At 41.6% G+C, this 18,466-nt stretch overlaps 1 protein-coding gene across 2 annotated transcripts; it reads right to left on the bottom strand.

The window, feature by feature from the left end:
* Nucleotides 1–256: 256 nt before the first annotated feature.
* LOC309696579 (dihydropyridine-sensitive L-type skeletal muscle calcium channel subunit alpha-1-like) lies at nt 257–18,063 on the bottom strand. Of its 2 annotated transcripts, XM_082517851.1 has the most exons (45): nt 17,681–18,063; nt 16,244–16,349; nt 14,200–14,339; nt 13,941–14,074; nt 13,620–13,772; nt 13,337–13,542; nt 13,146–13,249; nt 12,915–13,060; nt 12,748–12,829; nt 12,513–12,673; nt 12,194–12,419; nt 11,892–12,099; nt 11,401–11,521; nt 11,172–11,286; nt 10,998–11,085; nt 10,803–10,872; nt 10,370–10,502; nt 10,135–10,264; nt 9,988–10,047; nt 9,676–9,782; nt 9,488–9,575; nt 8,572–8,679; nt 8,408–8,460; nt 8,182–8,328; nt 7,802–8,003; nt 7,524–7,682; nt 6,407–6,517; nt 6,237–6,320; nt 5,616–5,660; nt 5,098–5,124; nt 4,879–5,004; nt 4,712–4,777; nt 4,516–4,607; nt 4,276–4,435; nt 4,054–4,181; nt 3,858–3,954; nt 3,674–3,776; nt 3,476–3,577; nt 3,247–3,380; nt 2,985–3,110; nt 2,527–2,738; nt 2,383–2,447; nt 2,116–2,162; nt 1,963–2,037; nt 257–1,740 (listed from the first exon to the last, which is right to left on the bottom strand). In XM_082517851.1, exons 1-45 carry the CDS (start codon nt 17,863–17,865, stop codon nt 1,429–1,431), a joined length of 5,544 nt encoding a protein of 1,847 aa, XP_082373977.1. In that variant the 5' UTR covers nt 17,866–18,063; the 3' UTR covers nt 257–1,428. The 2 variants fall into 2 exon arrangements, with proteins under 2 accessions (XP_082373977.1, XP_082373976.1); XM_082517850.1 differs by having other exon boundaries at nt 3,476–3,776.
* Between the last annotated feature and the right edge of the window lie 403 nt (nt 18,064–18,466).

The following is an 18,466-nucleotide window of genomic DNA, read 5'->3' as shown; positions in this document are numbered from 1 at the left end:
TCAATGTAGCATTTATTTTGCTGCACTAGTTTATATTCCATAAGGGGGAATAGGGCTTTGGTAGGCGAGGCTATTTATAGTCCTTGTTTTCACACAAACGTCTACAGAGGCACCAATGAAAGCGTTCACTTTGCTTCTCAATAAAGCCTGTGTCTGCATTAACTCGTTGCACAAGTATATTTCTCTCATTAGTTTTGATTATTTGAACACTTATCATTTCGTTGTCAGACATCAGTCATTAAATAAAACCTCAAAGTACATTTTTTGGATGATTTATTTTTTTTGCCAATGGTGAACATACCAAAGTAAAACCAACCCTTAGTGGGACAGATTTAGAACTTTAGAATTATGATGGGAGGATAACTCAAACTACTAGTATCTCCATAATTTTAAACAATAAGTATGCATGACAGCAGGTCAGAGGATAATGTATGAAACAAAACAGTCCTGTCGATACCTGATGTTAAGCATAAACATGAAACAATGCAACAATCCTATCCACACAGTTATGAATAAAACGACAAGTTTCAGTGACATATCAAGCTAAATCAACCATACCCCAGGTATGCTGATAAATCTTTACTAAATTTCTCCCAACACTTATTCATCACAAATTTATGTGTGAAGCGTTAGAGTGACGTAAAAACTGCAGGCACCGCTCAACTGCTTCAGTTTGTGTTTGAAATTCATAAAATACTTATTATAGCTTGATCAGTAGTTAATAATTCCATTAGATTGACCTCAGTTTCCTTTCATGGTTCATATAACAACATTTGTGAGCAAAAGAAATCTCGTTCGAGACTAACAGATTACAACACAGTGAAATCCTAATAGATCAGAGGACACTGCTTCACAACCTTCATCTTGCACTGTTAGCACCAGAGCCCCTTTAAGATGCTTCAATATTTTGGGGCCTGAATGCAAAGAAACCACTGGTTCCCCCTAGTGGAGTCCTGTGCCATTGTCTTGTTTGAACTGCATCACAGTAAAGATGCAGTAAAGTTACCTTCTGTATGAATTCACTGAGTGACATTTCCACCACAGGTCACTTTCCGACTTTCCTCATTCCTCATTAGTAAGACACGCGGCTCACTGACGTGGCTGTCCCAAAGGCTATGGAATGGATAACCTCAACAAACACTACAAAGAAAGAAGTGCATCAATCCATTTACTCTGAGACAAGTACAGTGTTTTTATTAATTCGTCAAATCTGAAGTATTAGATGTTTCATTAGTAGATATATTGTTACTTCTCAGTTAATGTTTCAACCAAAACATGAAACCTTCCAACTGTCTGCAGGCATTGAGCCATCCTGACTGTTACAGATTTTCAAAGAAGCAACAAGCTTGGTAAAGTGATGTGAGTTGGAGTCACACACTAAAAATACAAAACTGTCATGATAACCATGTAAAATCCAGGTGACAGTCCCTACACTCCGGAGTCGGTTTCAGACGGTCCCTGTGCGGAGGGAACCGTGGGAATCGGACGTTTCTTTCTCCTCACAGCTGGATCTGGCCGGCCTGTTACCACTGTTGCCGCCGCTGGGGCAGGAGAAGGGACAGGGATGGGACGCCTCTTTTTAACGGGGGTCATGCTGCTGGAGCGTTCTTTGAGGATGCCCTGAGCCACACCCTCCATGTCAGATACTGAGATGTGCATGGCTTCAGCCATCTCTTTCTTTGTTAATGAGACGAAGCCCGGGTCCCTGGCCAGGGAGACCAGTCCACTCTTCTCTAGAGCCTAAAGAAACAACAACATTCAGGTTTGTGCTCGCGTACAGTATTATTTTTAGTGTATTAATAACCATTGTGTTATGTTAAATCCTTTCAGTTATTGTACAGGTTAATTCAGTCCAGAACTAGCTTTAACGTAACCCATCTCTGACAAACCTGACAGCAGATGTTAGACGTGGCATTTAATTAGAGTAGAAAAGAAGACCTGATCAGCCACTTTGACACCTACCTCTTGGACGAGGTGGTCGGCTGCAGTGTGTGAACTCTGACTCTGACTGTCACCATAGTTAGGGTCATAAGGGAACTGCATAGAGAAGGTAAGTATTCATATATCGCCTGCATAATCTGTTGTTGGATGAGTCAACCTTCAATAAAATATTACCTGTGTTCTGCCTGTTCTCACTGTGAAGTTCCAGGCATGTCTGCTGGCTGAAAGAGGTAAAATAATTACATTAATGAATATATAAATAAGCAATTACGAAGCATTCCTATGGCTCATGTCTCAGTTTATTAATTTGGAGTTATTATCCGTCCAGAATTTTCCATGGCCACATTAAAAAGTCTTATCAAAGACCTTCATCTTTGATTGGACTTCTTCTGTGGTTTCGATTTAACATATGCAGCATATCATCTCTTGCTTGTGCCATACCTGCCTCCTCATCCTCACAAGGATTGTAAAACTCATCCGGAGTCCTTTCTCTTTCAAATGAAAATCTGAGAGGGAACAAAAATGATCACTCATAACGGCACTGGTACGCCATCATACTGATCAGGAGAGCACTTTGGTACTCACTCTGCAAAGGCGTTGTTGTTAGTGTTGCTCTTTGGTGGAGCTGTGGGGAAAAATTCTGTACCAGACACCAAGGCTGAGGCTGAGCTTGGTGGGGACTCGGGCTGGCTTTCAGAGAAACTGAGTGGCCGCATGTTGGTCACCTGTTGGGACTGAGTGTTAGCCGGCTCAGTGGAGAACGACTCTACCTGGTTACCAAACAGGTGGTGTGAACGCTGCAAATACAAAGCAAGATACATATTAATAATGAAATAGTATGCAACAACGTAAAGGCAGGTTTAACGAAATGTTGATGTCATCTGACTGCTTTTCAGAAAGGTTTCTAATGGATGAAAAGCCAAAAAAAAGTCTCCATCCACTAAAGATTTTTTTATTAATAAAACAAATAAAGGAGGCCATAACAAAGGTGCTGCAGAATGGGAATACGAATGCACCGTATCGTTGCCGACGTTGTTTTGCACCTGATAAATGGCCTCTTCTCCTGCCTCCTCCATGGCTCTTTCCATCTCTTCTTCATTCTGCAGGTCTCCTGAAATGGCTCTGTGCATTTCTGGAGCTGCTTCTTCCTCTATACTCCTCAACCCCGCCTAGAAAAACATGGAGAATGTGGATAAATGAAGGACAGAGGAACATATCACCGAGAGATAAAGCTGAGTACTGCTGATTTACAGTATAGAGTACATTTACTTGCACTGTAAGCGGAAAAGGAAAACCCCAGCTCACCTGGATCTCTGGACCTGAGGCACTCTTCTTAGTTGGACGGTAGCCGTAATACTCCTCTTGACGCTTGATGAACTTGCGCAAATGGTCTTGCAAAAGGAAGGTCGCGTAGAATTTCCCCACAGTCACCTCATCATCTATAACCAGACATAACATAATCACAGTGCGCTCTGTGTTCAGAGACGCTGGATTATTTTGTAAATGTGAAACATGACACATACTACTGCCTCACCTCCAATAGGAGGAATGACCTGGTCTAACAGTTTCATGCTGGTGCGCTTCCAGATCTGCTTTATAATGGCTCTCAGCTCCTCATTGGCCTGCTCAAAGTTACCTGTTAGGAACGATTCAAGATAATGGCTCGTTGTTACAGTAGTAGCAGATGAGGCTGAAGGAAACATGTATGTTGCATAAAACATGTATACCGTACCTTCTGTTTTAATTTTGAGTGCAGTCCTGACCAGAGCGAAAAGCGTGGCATTAAAGGTGACCGTGCCATCACTGTTGAGAGGCATGTTCATACCGACCAAGCGCTACAAAAAGCAGGAAAACTTTAATATGGGCTCCTGCATACTTGCAAGCCCCACACAGTGCTACTTTAGGCCTTTCTGTACCTTGCATGCAGCCCGGTGAGGACAGAATTTGCCAAAGCCCAGAGGAGGCTGAATACTTCGCAGCAGCGTCACCACATCCAGATGTTTGATTCTCCCCCTGTTAGATCAGAGGAACATCGCGAGTTATACCCAATTAAACAGCATCCCAAGGCTTATTTGAAAAGAAATGAGTTAAGAAATGAGATTTCACACTCACGTAGCTTCGGGATCATATTCAGCCCAGATCTTCTTAAACTCATCCAGATGGTGTGGACCAAGCAGAGACCAATCACGGGTCAGATAGTCAAAATTGTCCATAATTACAGCTACGAACAAGTTGAGGATCTAGAATAGGCAATAAATAAATATTGTTTGTTTCATATATCATCCCTATAATATGAATATATATAATAGATAAAGAAAAATGTTGAATTCTCACCAAGAAGGCACAGAGACAGTAGAAGCTGAGGAAGTAAAAGACAGCAAAATTGGACCCACAGGTGTACTCTTCTCCTGGCAGGAAGTCAGACTTGGGGTCACACTTTTTTCCATACATTGACGCCATCATGACCTCTTGCCAACCCTCTCCAGTAGCACATCTGGATATGTAAACATAAACCAAACAATGAAATGATGTTTTGTGTTCAAAACACAATTGAAGTCCAGAACCTGGTCTCACCGGAATAACATCAGAACAGCCTGAGGGAATGTCTGGAAGTTGTTGTTGCGGTTGACTTGAGTACCATCCACTAATGCTATCTTTCCAAAGATCTAAAGGTTGAAACAATGCCATTTAAAATTCAGCGTCAATCATCAATAACAAAAAATAGCAAAGTGTAACCAGTGACATTTTTTTTGCAGTTTGAATTCTGTACCTGCATCCCAACGACAGAGTAGATAAAGAAGAGCATCACGATGAGCAGAGCTACATGAGGCAGAGCCTGTAGGCAGAAAACAATGACATTATTAAAAAGTCATCACTGGGAAGCGCAATGGAAATTTGAAATAAAAAAGTCACGACGACAACGATTTCAATGATGACCTGGAAAGATTTGATGAAGGTCCACAGCAGGTTACGGATGCCCTCCGAACGGTTCAGCAGTTTGACCAGACGCATAACACGGAAGAGTCGGAAGAAAGTGATGGAAACAGAAGCATTTTCAGAGGCCTTTGGACACAAAGAAGGAATTTCATGAAATGAAACCTCAAGTAAAAAACAAAAACATGACTGGTTTTAAATGTCTGAAGAGTTCAGGCTTACCGCAATTACTTGCATTGGATTCGTCTCCTGAACAAAGCAGAGGAAGAAGTGAGAGGTTGCAGCGGTATGTGTTGCATTTAATATAATGTTAAATATTATTCAAATATGACTTCAAAATAGGGTTAATATTAGAGTCATTTTCCACTTTTGATGAGTTACAAATCTTTCAGATCAAAGCCGCTTGTAACTCATGCAAAATAGACAAGCTACACACGCTTTATTTTGGACATATTAACTTTGTTTTTGCAGTCAAGCAATGATTAATACTTCCTACCAATATAGTACATAGTCTTGAGACATAGCCGTGTTTATAAAAAACAGTACGAGCCATACTGCAACATAATATTGCCACGCCCTTGAGATTTGTTTTATATTCGCTATGTAAGATGATGCAGACAGTGTAAACAGAAAGGTTTAACCAGAAGGTTAAGCAACACACGGTCTGTTACATTAGTGCGATACTTTAGTGGCGTGCTCACACAGCAGAGCACATGCAGCAGTGGAGATCAGATATTTACACAGCCATGGAGACAGTACAGTCCTCCACTATCGGCCAGGGCACTCTGTAGAGGATAGACAGATGAGTAGTGAGGTGCATGGGTGGCAGAGGGATTGATGGGCTTTGATTCAACAAAAGTGAAACTGCTGCAAGCTTGTGCTCGTGGATGGAAAAAGTCTGGCATTGCAGTGCAACCATGACTGAAAAATAAAAACTGTGATCACCAAGAGGAAACACTAAGCAGCACGAGTAGCATTACCACCTAAAATAAAACTGAATTCTTATTTGATATTGTGCTCTTTTTAAGTGCTCGCACAAGATGTCACATGGTGGTTTTTGTGATGGAAATGCATCCCAGGCTGCACAAGGCACCGAGGACGGGGAGATGGATGGGATAAGGTGGGAAAGGACGACAACAGTACTGACCATGTCCTGTGAACTAGTTCTCCTGGTGCCAATCAGCTGTTGGGCCACAATTATATGCTTCTGGGTAAGATTACTAAATAAATACATGTGGTCATTCTAAATCATATCGCACTAAAAATGTCTTAATATAGCAAACAAAGCAGTTTCACTTCATAATGGTGTTCTTTAATAATGATATAAAATATGCATGTACGTAAATCTTATATGTACTCACATCAACTTCACTCAGGATGACGTCAACAACGCTACCAATAACAATAATGAAGTCAAACACATTCCACGGGTCTCCAAAGTAACCCTGCACAGACAGGTGAAGCATACTGACACATTAGGCAGTGGGAGTGGGTGGATAAGAATCCAGACAATAATCGTTAGAGCGTTTACCCGTGCTTTGAAAGCCATGAGCTTAAGAATCATCTCCACAGTGAAGAGCACCGTGAAGATTAAGTTGAGAATGTCTGACAGCTTTGTGACGTGGTCCGACTGATTACAGTGCTGTTTTAAAGAGGGAACAAAACAAATATATTTAAATATTTTAGCACTAACCAAATACAAATCCACATTCATCAGTCCGATTACTAAACAGTCAACTATTTAGTAATAGGACTGATGCTTAAACTACTCAAATAAGATTACATTTACAACACATAAATCAGGCCCACACTGACATTTTTATAATTAGGTCTGCTACACATCCCATTCTCTGCTGCTTTACAAACCTTTTAAAAAAAAATATATATATTAACAAGCACCTCACATGCACATCATGGTGGGATGAATTGTCAAAGAATTATAGGGAATGCTCACGTAAACAACCCTCATGGTTTGGGAAGAGTACACAAAATACTGTTACTTGGTCACCAGACAAACTATTAAAAATAGTCTGGAACCTCTCAGTTCATATTGAATTTCCGAGGGCCGTAATTAACAACAGACTCCATCATAAATAATGGACACAGCCACTGACGAGCTCCTGTGTTTGCCAGGGGAAAATAATTTTTTCTCTAATGCACGCTATCAAAGTAACTATGTTTAACCTAAAAGGAAACTGAGGTGGGTATCCTGCAGAGGTGTCTGTGCACAAGCTGTGCACTGCAGTGTACATGTTGTTGGTGCAATTATCTATGAATAATCAGTAAAGATTCATGCATGATGACATGACCTCAATGTTAATTTTATGTTTGGGACTTTTAGCTTATTCAGAGTCTGTGGGTATCATTAGGTGCAGAAGCCTCTTTGTTAGGCCTATAGTTATTTAGAGCATAAAACATGTGACATAATGAAGGGTGACAGAAGCACAAACAGCCCCCCCCCTACATCTGCTCAGAAAAATGTCTGTCAGTGTCATCAGCTCCTGCAAGGAGCCAGAGATGTTCTGCTAGAGCATATAAATCAGGATCTCTCAGATTCATCTCGGTCCCAGACTGAAGATACTCAGTAATGACATTTAGTATTTTCTATGAGGACCATTAATATATATTAGGCAACAAAATGTACATACCTGCATCCCAAGACACAAAGTGTTCAGCATAATCAGAAAGAACATGAGGTACTCAAAGTAGCAGGAGGTGACAATGTACCAGACCCTGTACTGGTACGGGTTTTTGGGTATGTAGCACTTCAGAGGACGAGCCTTCAGAGCGTACTGCACGCACTGGCGCTGAAGAGACAACGAACAGACAACAGACACATTAAAGGAAAAAAAAAGAGTTGCAACATGTTTTTATTTTGAATAATTAGACTACCAGTAGTACTGTCCTTGGCCTCATCTCAGTGTACCTGGTTCTTGTCCAGCTCACAGTTCTTATACTCCTGCTCACCCTGCTGCTGGAAGGTGACTATGACAAAGCCCACAAAGATGTTCATCATGAAGAAGGCTATGATGATGATGTAGATAATGAAGAAGATGGACACGTCGACACGGTTGTTGAAGACTGGACCCATGTCTTCTTCAGCTGAATCTATGGCTTTGTATAAGAGTCTGCAAACAAATGCAGATGAAAAATGAATAAATCAGTGAACTGAGATATGGTCAAATCAATGACTTACAGTATTTCCAGTCAATGGAAATACTCGTTTGTCACTTTCCACCTAACTCCTCACTCAGTCAAGCTTATCACAAATGCAGCTGATCAAACCAGAACAGATTGTGTGCTTACTTTGGCCAGCCCTCGAATGTGGAAACGGTGAACAGAGCCAGAATTCCATTGAGCACGTTGTCAAAGTTAAAGTCATTGTTAAGCCATTCTCTCTTAGCCACTACTGTGTCTTGCAGGGAATTCTCCATATGCTTCAAGTAGAAACCTCTGAGAGCAGACACAAGGAACATTAGTTCAAATAGATGATGGTGGAATGAAATCTGCGATAAGATGTTAGTTTCCTTACTGGCATTCCTCCTCAGTCACTTTGGACACATCTGTGCAGCTGTAGAATTTACCCTGAAAGGAAGTGACACAATTCAGCAGTTATATTTACCAAAGAGCAGTTTTGACTTATCACCTCTATGGTATCTTAGGCCACCCAGCTTTAGTTCAGAATTTAAAAATTACCTTAAAGAGTTGGACTCCTATGCAGGCAAACATGAAATTCAGCAGCAGGGTGACCAGGACGATGTTACCAATTGTTTTGATGGCCACAAATACACACTGGACCACGTGCTGTCATATAAGACAAACAAAATCCAATAAACACTGAGGAGAACTCTAGACATACAAGTGAAAGACATGATGTTAATTGATCACTTAAAATCCATATCTATCTGAAAATATCCGGTCATTTTCTCTTACTTTACCCTTATATTCTCTTACATTTATTGATTCCCTTTGGAGAAAATTACTAGTTACTTTGCAGGTGAAGGTTGGACCACTAGACGAAACTACCTAACTCACACCTGGAGAAAATATGACCCCAAAGCCAGCAAACTGTCTTAATATGACCTACAAAGAAAAGGAAAATTATCTCCCCAAACCCAATGGGAGGTGGCCTTATACAATGAAATGAAGGGGACTGAATGGAGTGGGTCTTAACTCAATTTCAATGCACTCAATTTTGCACTGTTTTTTCAGATACCAATGCAGCGTTGCATTTAAACCATTGGTGAGGTGAATTTAGTTGGAAAGGTATAGCATTTGGGTGGATTTGGGTGTTCTGCTTAACTTATCTAGCTCTTGTTTGGGATGCATTTTTATTTTCCCCTGCTACTTATGATTAGTTAATGAAGTATGAAAAATCTAAATGTATTGTCCCCATTTGAGTACTGAGAGTCTCAGAAGGATAAGTCAATGTGGCTCACTTAAAAAAATGCTGCCAACCCCTGACCTTTTTACAATTGTAGTTGCTAAACTTAATACGGCAGTTTTTATGGGTATCAGGCAACTTTCCACTTATTTGACTTTTCCTTAAGAGTCTCTCTGAGGACTCTCACTCAGGCTCACAGCTCTCAAGCAAACTGTGCGTGTGTTTTACCTTTAATCCTTTGGCTCTGTTGATAGCTCTGAGAGGCCTCAGCACCCTCAACACCCTGAGAATCTTCACGACGGAGATGGCACTGGATCTGCGCACAACAAGAACACATGGCAAGAACACTAGTATGATTTAAGCATAAAATAACAATGGTGATCTTTTCATTTAACTTGAGCATCATGAAAACTCACTCCATTCCCATAGACAGAAGAGACACTCCGACCACAATCAGATCCAGAATATTGAAAGAGTTACGACAGAACGAGCCTTTGTGCATGAACGCTCCATACACCGTCATCTGTCAGTGAAATAAACAGAGAACAGTTGAATAGAGACTCTTTTTTTAAGTGGTTGACCTTCAGTACAACAAGAAAACTCCTCTAAACTTCAGTCTCAGACAAATTATAACAAACTAGCTGGTTAATCAATAATGTAATATAGCATGACATTAGAGCTGGATCCATCAGTAATGCTCTTTACTACTGTTACACTGTTAAATCTACCTTCAGTACAATCTCAATGGTGAACACAGATGTGAAGACAATATCAGCATAGGCCAAGATCTGAAAGAAGCACACAGAAAAAACAGTCACATTTTGCCTTCATCCAACAGAAATTGTTCAGTTGGATCACCTACACCTGGCTTTTACCTGGTTTCTGGGGGACTTGGGATCAATGGGGTCCTCAGCTGCTAATGAGATGGAGGAGAGCAGGATGAAGAGGAGGATTAAGTTGGTGAAGGACGAAGCATTGATGATCTTGTAGCATAATTTACGGAACCTAGATTGTAAAAACACACAGGCACAGGTAAATGTTTGCAGCATTTATTATGATATGATATCGTTTTCAGGTTGGTGTTGAGCTGGATGATGGTCTGTTTCCTACTTGTTCTGAGGGCCAAAAATGAAAAAGGAGCTAGCTTCAGGTAACGGAACTGCTTCTTCCTTCAGCTGCAGATCCGCCATTGGTCGGGGCCGGGGGCTGATAGGGATTTCAGGCTCTTCCTCCTCATCATCACCTACAATAGATAGAAAAGGCTCAGATTACTGGAGGTATTCAAATGAAAGCCTGAAGCAAAGACCCGTAATGATGCTGTAGGCTTCATATGGTAGTCACCAGGGGAGTGTGCTATAAACACAACACGGGGAATTAGCTGAGTCTAACTGTGATGACAGGTTACTATACTTATACTGTAACACAGCCAAGACAGCAGCCTTGATAAACAGCTGGTGCAAGGATTACAAATTCTTGCAGTTAGTGACCTCCTTCTGCTACAATTACACCGCTGAGAAAGGTTCAAATTATTTTCTTGTATTACCTGGGAAATCAGCAGGTGGAAATGGATCTTTCACTTCATTGACATTAGACTCAAATTCATCAATTTTGAGCTAAAAAAAAAAAAGAAAGAAAGAAAAGAAAAACAAGGATGTTAATTTCTTCTAGATACTCATGCTGCCAAATTACATACATTTCAAGAGTAACGAAGTGACATGAAGCCAGAAACAACAGTAACCTTGGCTGTGGTGGGCATGCCTTCTATCTTGGCCCTCTGCTTAGTTATCTTCTCTCTCTCCTCATCAGTCTTCTCAGGCATTTTCGCCCTGTACGGCAAGAAGGAAAATAATTAGATCGAGCAGATTATCTCAGCTGGCTTAAACCTTTGGTTTTGCTTTTTTTCCCCTTTCACCTTAGTAGCTTCTTCCTCAACTTCTCCTCTGCCTTTTCTTTCTGAGCTGAAGTCAAACTCTCAGCCTCTGCGAGGTTGTCGACGGCGATAGCGAGGAAGACGTTGAGGAGGATATCTGTTTGCAAAGAGCTCAGGAAAAGAAATGAACCATGAATGTTAACATTATCTCCATGCATAGTTTAAAAAAAGCAAAAAACAAAATAATAGTGTGAGCGTATGAGAAGGATACAGTTTCCACAGACAAAGAGAACAATGAAGTAGATGGAGACCAGGATGCCAGGAATGACAGGCCCTCCATAGGCCATGATTCCATTGTACATGATGGATGTCCAGTCCTCTCCTGTGAGGATCTGAGAAACGGTTAAGAGTTTAAAAAGCAGAAAAATGATGACTTATTGTTATGCATGAATGGATAGGACTGGAAATCAAATGTGAAATGAGCTTCATTTAAACTACTGAATGCAAAAATCTGTTTTAACAACTCAAATCAGTCATTACATCCGAGGCATATAGGGAATGATATGTGGTGATTCCAAATATCACATTACTTTGGATCTTTGACCTCTTCTTCAATGTCAGATAAAGTCAAACTATCATAAAATACCTTTGATCTTTAAAATTATCCTTGAAATTGTACTGCCTCTGAGGTTTGAGCTTTCTGAGTGCTTCTCGTATTTAAAAGTTTAAAGAAGAGCCTACGAAACGAGTGCCTGGTCTCACCTGAAACACACTGATCAAGGCCTGAGGGAAGTTGTCAAAGTTGCTGCGCCTGGCTCTGTGGTCAGAGAAGTTAAACTTCCCTCCAAAAACCTGCATGCCCAGGAGTGAGAAAATGACAATGAAGAGGAAAAGAAGAAGAAGGAGCGAGGCAATGGAGCGAATGGAGTTAAGGAGAGAGGCCACAAGATTACTGAGTGACTTCCAGTACCTGAAACACAAACGAGAGGTGGTAAATGGCAACGGGTTACGCTATAATAGCTTATACTGATACTACGGGGATATTTTACGCGATCTCGGCTTACTTTGTGACTTTGAGGATCCTCAGCAGGCGGATACACCTGAGTACAGAGAAACCCAGGGGAGCCACAGCACCTGCAGACAGCATGATCATCTCCAGGATACCACATAGTACCACAAAGAAGTCAAAACGGTTAAATAGAGACATGAAATATGCCCTGGGTCCCAGAGCATACATCTTCACAAACATCTCAATGACAAACAGCACCAGCAGCACCCGGCTAGCCACATCTGTTGAGATGATGGAAGAGATGGACAAATGAATAAGTAACTGGAATATACGCAAAACTATTGTTTATTAAAATATATATGTAAATGATCAACCTTGAAAGGAAGTCAGGCTTTCAGGCTGGTGGTGGTACTCTGTGGCTATGGTCAGAGTGTTGAGGAAGACCAGGAACATCACCACCCAATAAAACGCCCTGGTTTTCACGTACACCAGGCACTTCATCCTGAAGAAACGGTTCCAACGCCGAGCCAGGCGGCTAAGCACAAAAACAACTCTAACTTACTGTTTCATATTGAATGCCAGCAGAAATTTTCACAGTGGGAAACTCACTAGTAATAGATTATTCGACTCTTGCCCTCCAGGTCATACAGACTGTCTGTGTCTGAATCTCCACTGGTCAAAGGCAGGAGTCCTGATAAGAAAAAAGCAGCTATAATCCGAGATTTTCTTTGTTGACAAATGTTCAGAGGTTTTTTTTTTTCTTTTCTAGAGCGCACCTTTTCCTTCTCTATCAGCATCCAGGACTTCAGCGTGAGTGATCCACTCCATGTAGCCGTGGAGGTCTTCATCCAGTTGCTGACGCTCTCGTAACTTCTGGAACTCTCCACGTGACCTGGCCTTTTCTCGCTCTTTGGTAAACTCTCTGTGTGGAACAGCAAACACACGTTATTCTATTATTTCTCTGTTTACGTGAAAATGTTAGATTTATGGAAGGAGGGTAATCTTACCCACTGAGCACACCCAGAACCAGATTGAGCACGAAAAATGAGCCCAGCAGAATTAGAGGAACAAAATAGAGCCAGGGCCATTCATTCCCTATGGCATCATTCACCTAAAACCCAGGGTGTCAGTCAAAATCAGTGAATTTTATTTGGCTGCAAACTGCACACTGAATTTGAGACAATATTCAGCCACTGACCCAGTAGAGCACTTTGGTCCAGCTTTCCATGGTGATACACTGGTATACTGTCAGCATGGCAAAGCCAATGTTATCAAAGTGGGTGATCCCGTTGTTGGGACCTTCCCAGTCGGGCCGACATTCCGTGCCATTGATGATGCAGCGGCGTCCATTACCAGCCTGAGCACAGGGGGCAGGCAGTTCACCCTCTGCTGTGGCGTAGATATCTGTGGGGCAAGTTTTAACAGCTTAATGTAAAGACCCAGGTGCAAGTAAGTCTCACTCAGTGTTCTTTTAAACATACTTGTGCCTTTGTAATAGCAGGTCTTATGCATTTTGCACTTAAAGAGCTCCAGCCCCATGATGGCATAGATAGTGACCAGTAAGAAGACGAGCAGAGCAATGTGTAGAAGAGGCAGCATCGCTTTAAGGATGGAGTTCATCACCACCTGTAGGCCTGCAAGTGAACAAATAAACCCAGTTTGTTACAGAACCATAAGAACTTGGTACTGTTACAGACTCATAATACATGCCCATACACTCTAATGTTCAGTGTATCAGATGAATTTAATGTGTATAATCTAGAATCAGCATCTCTCTGTAGCAGGTGTGGATTGGTTCTTACTGGGGACTCCAGAAACGAGGCGTAGAGGCCGCAGTACTCTGAAAGCTCTCAGTGCTTTCATATCAAAGCCCCCACCCTTCTCCTTTGGCACACCTGACACCATGTTTACGGTATCCATAAATAAGGTAAAGAGACTGCAGGAAAAGATGAGACAGCCGTAAGTGCCATAGCCGGTACATTGTTTATGTATATCACATTTTAATATATATTACATTCTTAACAAATAAGCTGTCTACCTGCAGCTAAGACATCCTCTTACCCCATGAAGACGATGACAAAGTCCAATATGTTCCAGCAGTTTCGTAAATAGGCCCCTTCATGGAACACAAACCCATACGCTACTATCTTCAAGAAGCACTCCAACGTGAAGATGACCAGGAAGATATACTCCAGACTTTCCTGCAGCAACGGGAACAAAATGAGAACAAAAAAAACTTTCACTCTCACATAATATTCTCTAATAAAGCATTAAATGATTGATTAAATATTTTAAAGAGCAACATGACATGTGAAGGAAGAGCTTGGTTTTGATGCTGTCTGAGCAGCACACAAGTACAGAAAGATGAGTAAAGCCACTGGAGGTCAGCAAAGGCTTAATTCTTTCTCTTCTTGGGCAGACTTGTGAAACATATGCTAGGAAGAACAGCATAAAAAAGATCAGCAAAACTGTTGCTGGCATTGTCGCAGCTCATTATCTTTTGTTTCCAGTTTGTTCATTCTGATGCAGATTAAACATAACCTCCAGAAGGTTGAACAGAGGGACGGCTCAGTGCCCGCAGAGTGAATGATGAAACATTTTGACACCATGTAGCAAGTGAGACGAAGATGAAGCAGACTGTTTGCAGGAGACAGATAAAATGTGAGTGGCTGAATGAAAGCATCATCTGCAAATTGTCCCCATCTCTGTGCTTTTATTATCAGTGTTGACACAGGGCAGGAACACAGAACAGGGATTTTTCCTCAGACTAGACGTGGTTATATATGGATCTGAATATAAATGTTGTAGAACAAAAGGCTCTTAATATGACAGCAGTATGATAAAGTTTCAAGAATCCAGTAGGAACCCAGTCCTACTTCCAGTGCTAACAATCAGAAATAGAGAATTCATTTGAGGTATGTGCAGTTTATTTCCCTAAATCAGCTCAATAATCTCTAGCTGAACCAGCAAACACTGGTCCCCACATACCTAATCACCGACCCTGCATCCATTAACAAGTGTACACACATTTATAGACTTTTACTCAGTGTTACCCCAAGTAAAACGAATTCACCAAGGAAAGCTGCCCTGCTAGGCTACTGCGCATCAACATTACAAGCTATCATATTATTGGAATACGTGGCTGTGGTTACACAAGGCAACATTGGCGGATTCTCCTGTATCACCTGCATCAGTGGAGTGGCGGCATGTAGGCTGACCTACTTCTAACAGTAAAAGAGGGGGTTGGTCCATCTCTTCTTACATTTTCACCTCTGAGGAATGGCACCGTAAGAACTAAGGAGGATTTAGGAAGAGGGCCAATGAAGAGATCAGGTGAGATTTGGGTTCCTAATAAAAGTAAAATGGCTATAAATCACAAAGACTGACATGAACTTTAACCCAGAGATATGTGTGGAGTATTATTGACTTAATGTAGGAAAGTAACCGATGGCTGGTGATGGCTGACATTTGTGCTAAATGCCAAACCTCTAAGAAAAAGTGATCTATTTATCATACCATTGGTGTCAATAGGACACATCCAATAAGCACTGGCCACATGTATGCACGGTGCAAGATCAGATATATCTTTTGCTCACATGCGCACCTTGTTTGTCTTTGGGTTGTAAAGTCTGTGACCTGTAATACACTACCAACAGTTTCACAGCTTTAAAACACACACCTATGAAGCTGAAAAATAATATTTTTCTGTACACACATCAGCATCGTGCCACCAGCTTTTTTACACTTCAGAACGAGACACTCGATGACTCAGATGCAGACACAGATGGCGCTCCAAATAAAGAACCGAGTTGTTTCTGGACACATTCAAATGGCGTCTGGCATCCCACAGCTTGTCACTGATTCAAAGCTGTAGTAAATTAATATTACTACACTCACTTGCTGATCAGAGCTGCACAGTCATCTACTAGTGATGGTAAAACTGAGCCTTCATGAACCCAAAAACATGAGATTAATTTAGTGTTTCAATTCTTTTATGTATTATGAATATTCTGAAAATGAAATACCGATGTAGTCATCATTCACCGCAGTGACTTCTCATACAGTCATGTGACATGCAACAAAAAAGGGCTCAATGTTTATTTACCAAATTTAAGTTGGTGTTGTTGGTGTCTTCTTCAGGCATGGGTAGGAACACAGCCAACGCGATGCAGTTTGCAAAAATGGTCAATAAGATGATGATCTCAAAGGTTCTGGAAGGGGATGCTCAGGATCATGACAACAACAAACAGCAACAAAAATCCCATTTTGCCCCCCCAAATATCCACAAAGGTCTATTGTCTTATGTTTAGTATCTTACGATGTTAGTGGGTGAGAGTGGGAGGGTGACTTAAACTTTCACAAGAATAAAAAGGTCAGTTTATTTATCTGACTAAGTTATTTTACGTTTGTGATTCAGTGTAAGGGATCCAGCTCTGCATCAGCTCTGCAGGCACTGACTAGTGCCTTTAAATGCTGCCTGAAACATCATCCCTGAAACAGCCCCCCCGGGTAGCCAGCAAAGTGTTCCACTTTAATGCAATCTTGCCTGCTGTGCTGCTTCATTCTCACCCTTAGGGGGCTCTGTGTGAGAATTCCCCTGCCAGGTCAGCACCATGTCTCAGTGTGATGCCACAGGACAGCTGCAGAGCCCAAGAATATGACCAAACCATTTGAACACAGACTGTTAACCAGGAAAGAAATAAAGAAAAAAGCGGCTCTTTAAATTTTGTGATCCATGTATGAGGACAGTTTTGTTTTTGGCCTTCAGACTTTTAGTAATTTTCCATAATTTGGCTCTGTATACAGCACCTAAGCCCTGTGTTACCAAACCACATACCAATGTGATTAAACTGTGCCGGAGGAATGACTCATGACGTGGTCCAACATACCAGAATGAAATGTCAAATAGAACAGATCTTTACACATCATCACGTTTTAAAATGAGGTCACTGTTAAACTCAAAGTCTGTGTATCTGCGTTTAAACGCTGTGAACAAGAGGTTCCTATCACTGGATTGGTATGATCAACTCATTCCAGTCTGGATCCAGGAATGGACATGAGGCTAAAAGCAGAAAATTCCCTAGAGGGGCCACATTCTATCAAAAGCCTGCTTTGTGCTCTTTCATCTTCTCCTACTTGGACGCTGAAATGACTACTTGGACATTTAAAAAAAAAGGAGCGAGTTGAATGAGACTACCTTGCTTTTGTCAGCTGATCTCAGATTAACAGCAGGTGAAACTCCACAGGCTGCAAACTTGACTTTGATACAGATCAGAAACATTACAAAAGTCTTAACACTTCAGGGATCATCTCATCACACATTTGAAAGAGACCTGGCTTGAGCATGCTGACCACAGGTGAACAAGGCTATTAATTCCCTGCCCTGCTGTCAGTATTTTTAAAACGGCGCTCCATGCTGCGCTGACTGTATTAATGCCTTGATATCCTTGAATTTCAAAGAAATATTTAAACTGAAATCTCTGCTAAAATACACACAGTTGTCTGAGGCGTGTGTGTAATGACTGAAAGATCTAAAGGATACTTCCACTCCACTATGTTGATGCAGGCCTTGCGGAAGGGATTTTTGAGGTTGAGCAGGAAGAGAGATCTCGCGGGTCGAGGGTTTCCTCCAGTGGCCTGTAGTTTCTTAAGCTTCTCCCTCTGCTTCCTCTTCAGCTCCTCTTCATTCATGATGACCGGCTTGGCCGCTTCTGTGTTGGACGCCATCTTGATGCCTTCACCTTAGACAGGCTCCAAATTCCTGTGAAAGTTAACGTTTATTGTAAAATCCCAAACTCAGGTCCAGTATGTCTCCCCTTTGTGAAAGCAGATCCTCCTCAGGCTCCCCCTGGCACCCTCTTTCTTCTCCTCCTCCTCGCTCCTTTGTCGATCTCACCCGGGCAGAGCCACAGGCCTCTCTGCCTGGCTGAGGGCCTCTGACAAAATAAGCCCACCGCGTCCAGGAAAAACAGCAGGAGCCCAGAGTGACTGGAGGAGCAGTTGGCCTTGGTATAGTTTAAATTTAGATTATGAACCACCAGCAGGCCATGCTTGGGGATGATTATAAGGGTAGAGTGAGGGGGGGGGGACGGGGGATGGGGGGGGGGGGGGGGGACGGCGACTGTGTGTCTTTGTGTGATTTTGTTTGTGTATGTGTATATATGTGTGTGTGTGTGTGTTTTACTTTAATGTCAACCTCGTATTTAGGATTCATAAGTAGTACACAGACTTGTAGTTATTAAAAAAAAAACCCACTATAATGCAGCTTTTTGGCATTTCTAAATAATAACTGAAGGCTGGTATTTAAAGGAATAATGAACAATAGGTA

Source organism: Aulonocara stuartgranti (assembly GCF_965226115.1).
Source record: "Aulonocara stuartgranti genome assembly, chromosome: 20".
In the NCBI taxonomy this organism is placed as follows: Eukaryota; Metazoa; Chordata; class Actinopteri; order Cichliformes; family Cichlidae; genus Aulonocara; species Aulonocara stuartgranti.
The sequence above is the reverse complement of the archived record's forward strand: the minus strand, read 5'-3'. Positions and strand labels throughout refer to the sequence as shown.

Bases quoted from the DNA above. Each gene is read 5' to 3' on its own strand.
- LOC309696579 (XM_082517850.1), bottom strand. From the start codon at position 17,865: ATGGCGTCCAACACAGAAGCGGCCAAGCCGGTCATCATGAATGAAGAG. The intron at 13,061-13,145 runs GTAAGATTACCC...TGTTCCACACAG, and splicing joins GTTCTGGGTGTGCTCAGTGG to AGAGTTTACCAAAGAGCGAG. The intron at 1,741-1,962 runs GTAGGTGTCAAA...TTGTTTCTTTAG, and splicing joins CCGACCACCTCGTCCAAGAG to GCTCTAGAGAAGAGTGGACT.